Genomic DNA, 9333 nt, shown 5'->3' on the forward strand with positions numbered 1-9333 from the left:
GTGACAAAGAATAACACAAAACTGTTTGATTCTGAAATACATAACCAGGAACATGGAAGTGGAAGTTGTTGGTGAGCCCGTATTAGCTTAGTACCTGGCAGGTCTGCTTAACAGCCTAACTGCCTGGAAATGGAATTGGCTGTTTTGGAAGCAGATTTCTTACCTTATGTGTTTAAGTAGAAATGGGCTTTCCACTTGGTGATTTTGCAAAGGGATTTCAGGCAAATGGTAGAATCTTAGCTCAAGATCTCTCAAAAGACCTTACTGAATCTAAATCCTCTAAAGTTACTTCTTGAGAACTGCCCCATTCCTGTGTTTCTCAGTTCCATCTCCCTTATAGCAGAGGGAAGGTAGCCTTTGTGATCTCTCACTAGTCTAAACCATGTGGATTTAAAGCTAAAAGGAACAGAATCAGCTTTCATTTGTGTGCCTGAGTTTTCTTAATAATTTCTGGCACACACTGTTTTCTTAATAATTTCTGGCACATATTACAAGATATAAAAAAAGAAACATGGTGACAGAGTACTTGAGAGAAGATGAGCAACCTCTGAGTATCCCTATCTGTTTGGGTGGTAATTATTTTCTAAAGTAGCTTGTTCCAAGACAAATTGCTCAGAGTTGTCACTTTCTTCTGGTTTCCATTATATCTGCCTCTGCCACCATTCACAAACCTGGAGACAACTCAGCACAGTGTTTTGTTTTGTTTGTGTTTTTGAACAAATACTCTTTTTAGACTCAGAATAAATGAAGTTTGACTCTGTTTATTTATTTGTTTTTCTGCATGACTGAATTGACCATTTGATCCACTTCATCACATTTTCCAAGTCTTCCTTCACTGTCCACGAGGATGTACAAGCAAGACAAAAAGCAGACATAAACCATGCCAGTGGGCAATTATTTATTAACTCAAATATTATAACTGGGTTCTCTTCAGTGCCACTCTAGTCTCTGCCTTTTAATAAAAATGATGATTCTCCCTTGAATTAAGTTTTTGTGCTATTTATATTTAAAAATATTGTTGCACTTCCTTTTAGACCATGACTTTTTTGAGGCCCACTAGCAATCCTCTTTTAAATAAGAATACAAATTTTTCCTTGGCTCAGCATTTTAGGTTCCCTCTAATTTAATCCCAACTTGTCTTTTTATACTACAAATAATGATGACAATGATGATGATAATAATAAAAGTTATTGAGTGTTTTCCATGTTCCAAGTACTACGGAAGCTCTTTACAAAGATGATCTCAATTTGAGCTCCATAGCATGCCTATAAATGAGGGAAGTTCTATTATATCTTTTTTACAGATGAAAAAACTAAGGTTCACATAAGTTAAATTAAAATTTGCCCAAGAATATAATTATTAAGTGGTAGATTTACCTACAAATCCAGATATGGTTTTAAAATTTATTTTTATTTATTTCCTTTTATTCCCCCCCCCCCTTTTCTCCTTATTCTTCCTTACTTAAAACCTCTGCCTTCCAAAAATATTCTCCTGCAGTACATGACTACCATTCCTCTGGATATTATAAGCTCTTTGTTCTTTCTGTCTCTGTTCATGATCTGTCCACCGTCTCTTCTCCAGTCCATTAAGGAGCTTCCTTTCCAATCTAGGGAAAGCATCAGGGCAAATGTTATCCATAGGAAAGGAGTTCAGCAATTGACTGAAGCAATCTATGAAACATAATTCATGGAAACCCATATGGTTGAGACAATGTAGGTACAGAACCCTAACAAAAATAATTGGGTACAATGACAAGGAAGAGAAAGTATCTATGCAATAAGCAGGAATTAACATTTACCACATGCTTACTATGAGATATATGACTTAATATGCACGGTAATCCCTTGAAGGTGGAAACCATTTGTGGCAGGGAAACTCTAAGATGGTCCCAAATGATTACCACTTGGTACTTTTAATTGTGAAATCCCATCCCTTGAGTTTGAATTGCTTCTAACCAACAGAATATGTCAAAAGTAATGGGATGTCACTTTGTGGTTAAATTACATAAGATTATGATTTCTGTTTTGCTAGTTGACTCTCCCTATTGCCTTCTTGGCTTGCATGCTTTGGTGAAGTAAGCTGCCATATTGGAGTTCATGTCTCAAGGAATGGAAGGTAGCATCTGGTCAAAAATCAGCTAGGAATGGAGGCCCTCAGTTTAACAGCTCTTAAAGAGTTGAATTCTGCCAGCAACCACATCAGCTTGGTAATAGATCCTTCCACAGTCAGGCCTTCATTTAAGACTCCTTGGCAGTGACCTTGTGAGAGTCCCTGTTTCAGATGCAGGTATGTCTTACTCTGAGTACTCCAGCATTTTTTAAACCACTCCATATTTCCTCCTATAGTTTATGACAGATTTCTACTAAACAGCTTAAGATATTTAACAATTCTCTTTATGTGTGAAGACAAAATTGTACATTTTGCTGCTCTGAAGACCAGATGAGGTATAAAAGGGCAATTTTTATTTAATAAATAATTTCCTTTCAACCTGTTAAATGTTACAATGGAGTTGACTGAAGAAAAGACCAGACTAGAACTGTCGTAGAATCTTTTCCTTTAAAATGATTGTCGTTATCTCTCTAGTCTCAGGTCACCAGATTTACTTTCTCAAGAAGGTGTTTGCCAATGCCTAAGTAGAGAGTTTTTTTTAAAAAAACTTATATTTGGAGACAGCATTATCTGTATTTATGAGGCTAGGACATTTGACTGACATCGGTTCCGTCTTTTGCCCTGTTTAGATATTCACTGTTCTTTTTCTCTGATGCTTTACTTGAGTGAGCTAAACCAGAAAACTACAAACAATTTATTTTAACATAGGGCAAATTTCATGTTCACTGCTCTCCACAGGCTTGTTTGTCTTGCTATGACCTTGAATAGAAAGAAATACATCCATTAATCAAGTAGAGATGTAATGAAGCCATTTGATGATTACATTCTCAAGGCAAAAGTGCAATCTATATCATATAATTGAAAGATAGATGCCTCAAAAATATTTCACTCGTTTGTGATATTCTATTTATTGAAGAGAACATTAATATGCTTATAGTTCAATTATAAAAGTTCACTTTCAATTATAAAAGTTGTATATGTTTAATTGTGATGAACAGAAAAGTATTTTGATCATGCAACTTAATATTGAATTTTAATATCATTAATCTCAGAGTGCAGTGAAGAGTGTGTCCTCTCTGTAAGCATGATTCATCCCACAAGTATGGAATTCTTAAATCATTCTTCATCGACCTTCTCCTACTGGTCTATGTATTTTTTCCATCTCAAGAACAAATGCTATTGAAGCTGACAGATCTGGAGGCAGATTCACAAAGGAATCTTTTGTGTCTGCCTTGACAATTAACATTTACTTTGAATTAACTATTGTCCAGGGCACTACACTTTGAAGAGCTTCATCAATTTGCAGCAGGTGTTAATGTTCACTGGCATATTTCACTAGATGGGATTGCATAATGATGTTAGACTAGCTAGTTGAACTTCAAAAGGAAAAAAATGCAGAAAATTCAGGGATTTCATTTCTTCTTAGCTCTAAGGATCATTCTTTCAGCTCTGCCAACTGGAACAGAACAAATGAATTATGAATATTAGCCAGCAAAGTGAAATATTTGCCTCAAATTATTAAAGTCAACATTTTTTGCCTGAAGTAAGTGCAACATTTTTTGCCTGAAGCCTTCCATAGGTAGCATTCCATAAGTGTATGACTATTGCTCCAGCATAGATTCTATAAACAAATTTCCCTGAACATTTCAGTATGATTTTTCAGTTTCTATTGCAGTTTTAATCTAACTCCAATTTTTTCTTGTTTTCATCTTAGCCTTGCATTTGGGAAGAGACAACACACCTACACGACATTAACAAACTGCAGAATCAAAAGCCAAATCTCCCAGCATTTGGAGAACAGTGATGGATCGCCCAGCGCTATGCCACTTACATGGGGAAGATGTGTCTTACTTTCCAAAGAAACTTTAGTTTGCCAACTGCTCTATACCTTCCTTTAGGAAACTAGAACTTGTCTGTTTGGTTAATGATTACAGATTCAAAGGAATTCATTTTTTAAAGCGAAATTCATGACTCATTGTTTGAATTAACACTCCTCCACCCCAGCCCACCCTCTGTTTTCTATATTGTTAATGTTGATGAAGAAGTCATCACATCTTATTGATTCTGTTCTCCTGGCTTCCTCTGCATCAGGATATAGCACAAATGGGAGTCGTCAACTCATTAGAGATAGCCACTTTAATAGTGACCTCATCAATCCAGTCTGTTTCCACATTAGAGATGCCATGAGAATTTCTACTTCAGAGAGTTCATCTTTATAGTTTTGCCGTTGTGCATACACCCAGGTGAGAAGAGGTTTCTAAGCTAGTGAGACAGAACTAGAGAAGTTGACATGTTATTGTAGAATGAATAGGAAAAGCTCGGGGCACTTTACTAAGGATCTGAAAGTAGATTAGATTTATAACCTGCCTACAGTTATTTAAAAATACACACACAGCTCTTACAGATCGATATTCTTGAAAATGCAAACTGGTTAGTGTTTTCTCTTCTAAATAAAGGAGGCTAGATTGATGGAGAGCCCATTACTTCCAAATTTAATCACCTCCAGGCAATTAAAGCAATTTTGTGTTTTCTACTTTAGTGTTCCCCTGGAACGACAGCATCTGGACAACTTTAATTACCGTTTCAATTCAGTAAAAGGCACAGAAATGGCAAGTGTGGTGATCTAACGGCTCTTCTCCTTATTGGTTTTTTTGTTTTGTTTTGTTTTGGTTTTTTGTTGTTGTTTTTGGATTTCTTGACTGTGGGATTTTATTTTCTGTTAGTGCCAGGGGAAGTGACTACACATTTGAGGCTGCTTGTCCTTCCAGGGAATTGAAGGACACCCATGAGGAAGCTGAGATGAGGGCATTGAAATATTTAATGGACACAGTGTTGCTGATGGACTCTCTCTGATGTAATTCTTGATGTCACTTTAGCTATCTCTTTCAGTCCTCTGCTCATATTCTGTCAGAACTAACAGTCTGAAAAGTAGTCCCTGGAATGCAACCGGAATGTTGTAGAGACTGAATGCCTGATGCTGGCCATTAAGTGACTAGGTCACTGCAATTCGCGATCACTCACTGGGTGCTGCTCTTCACCAGCTCCTAAGGTTGGGTGAGCCCGGCCGCAGTCCATTATATACTGGAAATGGTATATCATGGAGCCTGTCTAGGCAGGGCCAGGGGCACAAGTAGTTTGTGTGATAGGAGCTCAGATCTTCTCATCACTGCTTCTATTCTACTAATGTGACTCTTGGAGACAAGACATGCCTGACCATTCTACCCCAAGAACATTCTGTTTAACCTAATTGACTTATGAGCTTGCTTTGCAGAAAGTTAACCTACTGCCACAAGACCGAGTAAGACTGGGAAAAACTGGGAAGGAGTCTTGCAGCTGCACAGAAAGGACCGAGAATGAATAAAAGTAACCTCCATGACAACACACGTGAGATGTCCCCGGACTCCACCATTTTTTCTACTTATGCCATAAGTGCCTAGAGGTCATTGGGTGGCACCTGAGCAGAAGTAGTGAGGTCTTTTTCCTTACCTCACCTTTCCAAATGTCCAATCACCTCCATCCACCTTCCAGATCCCCACTCCCTCGTAAAATCCCGTAAGTGCTCAGGTCCCCCTATCCTGGGGGAGACGGATTTTAGAAATTTACTCCCTGCTCCTTGCTTGGTGCCCAGCAATAAAACTCTTTCTCTGCTGCAAGAACTGCTGTCATTGTTTGGCTTACCGTGCATTGAGCAGGACCCTTGTCCAATAATAAACACTTCTTTAGCTAACAGCTGTGATTCCATAGAAGATCCCTATAATCAGATGATAAAGCATTTAAAATTTCATGCTTGATTCACAAATAAATCAATTTGGTATATTGATGGGAGCAGAAATGGATTGCTGCCACATTATACCCCCACTAGCTTAGCTCTAAGAGACTGTGGATAGGATACATTCTTCCACTGAGCAAGGCTGGAGCAGTAAACCTGGTCATAAACTTGCTGTGGAGAGAACGATGGCCTGAGGTAAGGACTCCCGGGTAATGGCTGAGGACTTGTTGGTCAAGTGACTGGAAAAAAAGCAATAAATAAATAAATAAATAAATATTATTTATTTATTTATTTATTTATTTATTTATTTATTTATTGCAGCCACATTTTAATCCATTTCACATCTAAGACCAGGCTCCCAACTAACCCCTTCTGCAGCTACCTCACTGTATATACCCATCCTCATTCAGTCCATCCCCAAACAAATTCTGACAATGACACATGAGCTGCACATAGCTGGCTGGCCTACCAGGTCCTTTATGCAGTTGAATTTATAAGGGGACACCAAGGTAAGATAAGTAAAGTTCCAGTTTGAGGGCCTCCATCTCCCTCCCCTGAATCTCGATCCACTGGCTGCCAAAGCCGGAAGGGGTTTGGGATAGGGTACTTGGTCACGGGAAAAGCTGCTATGGTTGGCCCAGCAGATGGGCAGAAGGGAAGGTTTCACTTCTTCACAATCTGAATAATATCCTCTTCCTCCAACGTATGGTCTTTACCCACTTTTTGAGGATTATGTTTCACAGACAGACCCCAGACCAAAGCGTATTTAAATTCTTTGATAAGATTTTTATGAATCTTCATGCAGAAATCCTCCACTGTAGTCCTGGAATAAGGCAGCACCACTGGAGATGTGTAATCAGGCAACTGGCCTTTGAGTTTGGTGTAAATCCTCACTAGTTTCAGATAGTCCCAGATCTTTTCCAATAGGTCATCAAAATTCCAGCGGTGATGGGCAGAAATGGGTACACAGTGAAGCACCTTATAAATGATAGCCAATTCCTCAATGGAGATCTGATCAATCTTATTCAACACATAGATACAAGGGATATAAACTCTGTTTCCTTCCACCACATCGATGAGGTCGTCTGCTGTCGCATCACTACGCAGCATCACATCAGTATTGTGAATTTTGTATTCAGCCAGAATGCTCTTCACAGTCTCAGCATCCAGCTCACTCTGAGGGCAAGTGGCCGTGAGATTAATGCCTCCTTTATCCTTCTTCTTAAAGCCAATGTTGGGGGGTTTGCTGTTCAAATGAATGCCAAAGCCTTCCGGCTCATTTTCAATTATCTTTTTATGTCCCAAGGGTTTCAGGACATCCAGAACAATCAGGATCAAGTTACATGTTCGGGCCACTGCAATGACTTGACGGCCTCTACCTTTCCCATCCTTGGCACCCTCAATGATACCTGGAAGATCCAGGAGCTTCTCCTGGCCCACCACCACCACCACCTTTTGGGGTAATGAGTTCTGTACGAAGCTTAGCAAGGCGAGCCTTAAGCAGCCCTAGGTGGTGTGCTGTGGCCTTGTTCTTTTGAGTCCGAGCCATCTCGGCTTCTATCTCCACGATCTCCGCTAAGGTGCTGCTCATGATGGCGAGTCCCTGGGAGGTCGCTGGGGAGCGTAGCGGCCTCTGCATAGATGACCACCCCCAAAAAAGCAATATTGGAAGATGGGAGATAAAGTTAGGGAAGAGGCATGTGAATGAATCTATGGGAATGGGCAAACAGTATGCAAATATCTGTGTCTCATATCAGAACCTGCTAGAAAGCATCTACCTCAGAGGGAACACTAAATCAAGTAAGTGGATGACTTGTCCACACCAGCCTCCATAACTGAGCACTCTCTGCTTGCCCAATGGAACTATGCATTCATCTCTATCATGCATCTCTATTGTAGGGGAAGAGATATCTACCATTGAATTTATGAACTGTTAGCAACAGAGATAATAAGAGGTAAAAATGGACCTCCACATAGTCCTATCCTGCATATATTTAAAAGAGATCAACCAGACACTTGAGAACAAGTCAATTTCCATTTTAGGGAAAGTGGTTATTTGTCTATAATGAGATTGATATGTGTGCTAGGTCTGGGTTTACCTCCCTTTCCCCAGTGCCTCAGTGTATGCTATTTGTAGCTTCATGGTGTTTTTGACTTAACTAACATGGTATCCCCCAGGGCCATGGATACATGATTATGGGATCCATTATTTGTACCATTTACTCCATTATCCAGAAGCTGCTGGCCTGATAGCGCATCAGAATTGCCTCTGTAAGGTACAGCCTTGGTGTCACTTTATTTTTTTTAAAGATTTATTTATTTATGATAGAGAGAGAGAGAGGGAGAGAGAGAGGCAGAGACACAGGAGGAGGGAGAAGCAGGCTCCATGCTGGGAGCCCGATGTGGGACTCGATCCCGGGACTCCAGGATCGTGCCCTGGGCCAAAGGCAGGCGCTAAACCGCTGAGCCACCCAGGGATCCCCTTGGTGTCACTTTAGAGATGATACTATGAGGACTTGGATTCTGTTCTTTATACATGGTGTCCTCTTTGAATCAATAACTTTTATACAATATTGTGTCCCTAATAGAGTACCTGGATTCAGGACCCATGGAATGGAATTAGTTCTCACCATTTTATCTCAAAATTTCCTATGGAGCGCTTATGCTTCCTGTTCCTATAGCTTTGATTTATTGTATCAGAGACCTTCGTTTCAGGTGTGAGTAGGGGGTGCTTCTAACCAAAAAAAGACAGTGGAGATTACATTAAACCTAAAATTGTGACTGGTCATTTTGCAATTCTTATGCCAGTAGGCAATGAAAAAATTATATTGGCAGAGGTAATGAATTTTTATTATCATGAGCAGGAAGTTGCTGCTACTTAACGTGGGTGGGCAGGAATATGAAGAAACATAGGTAACTCACTGAAGCACTTCTTGGTGCTTGTATTTCCAGTGAAAACTATGAATGGGCAATTGCCCCAATCATAGCCTAATAAGAACATGGTAAGATGGATGGTTAAAAAGGGAAATAATGAATATAATTTCTGTATCAGTGCTCCTGTTAGTTAGTTGGTCTTTGATCTGTCTCTGGACACCTTTACCACACCTAGTATCGCCATGTCTCATCCAGAGAGGTCTCTACTTGACTGGAAATATCCTTAGCCTTTTATAGGAACAACCTGCCAGTATAAGCGCTGTATAAACCTTTATCTATCCTTTCCCCATCTTTGCTAAACTCCTAAATCAAAATCTTTTTCAATGAAGTGTCTGCTTTTGGGAAACCTCCTGTGTCGTGGGGTTCCTCCTTGGTGGATTCTCTGAGTCTCACTCCTGGGTTATATGAGAGTTACTATGTTTGAGAATATGATTCTCTAGATCCATAGACATTTTTATATTGCAGCAAATCTTATTTCCTTTAAGCTTCTAACTTGAGTCTTTGCAAAACACGATCATTCA

General features: G+C 39.6%; 1 protein-coding gene and 1 long non-coding RNA gene across 2 annotated transcripts; one reads left to right on the forward strand and one right to left on the reverse strand.

Annotated features, from left to right (window-relative positions):
* Positions 1 to 1565: 1565 nt before the first annotated feature.
* On the forward strand, positions 1566 to 5762 carry LOC111097685. Its single transcript, XR_005365713.1, has 2 exons — positions 1566 to 2286; positions 3824 to 5762. It is a non-coding gene; the product is annotated as an uncharacterized LOC111097685 (long non-coding RNA).
* Positions 5763 to 6526: 764 nt separating this feature from the next.
* On the reverse strand, positions 6527 to 7488 carry LOC481310 (developmentally-regulated GTP-binding protein 1-like). The gene is given in 2 exon segments (XM_038550870.1): positions 6527 to 7304; positions 7306 to 7488. Coding segments are annotated over 2 exon segments (927 nt in total). The 5' UTR covers positions 7470 to 7488; the 3' UTR covers positions 6527 to 6541.
* Between the last annotated feature and the right edge of the window lie 1845 nt (positions 7489 to 9333).

Source organism: Canis lupus, chromosome 10 (assembly GCF_011100685.1).
Source record: "Canis lupus familiaris isolate Mischka breed German Shepherd chromosome 10, alternate assembly UU_Cfam_GSD_1.0, whole genome shotgun sequence".
Taxonomy (NCBI): domain Eukaryota; kingdom Metazoa; phylum Chordata; class Mammalia; order Carnivora; family Canidae; genus Canis; species Canis lupus.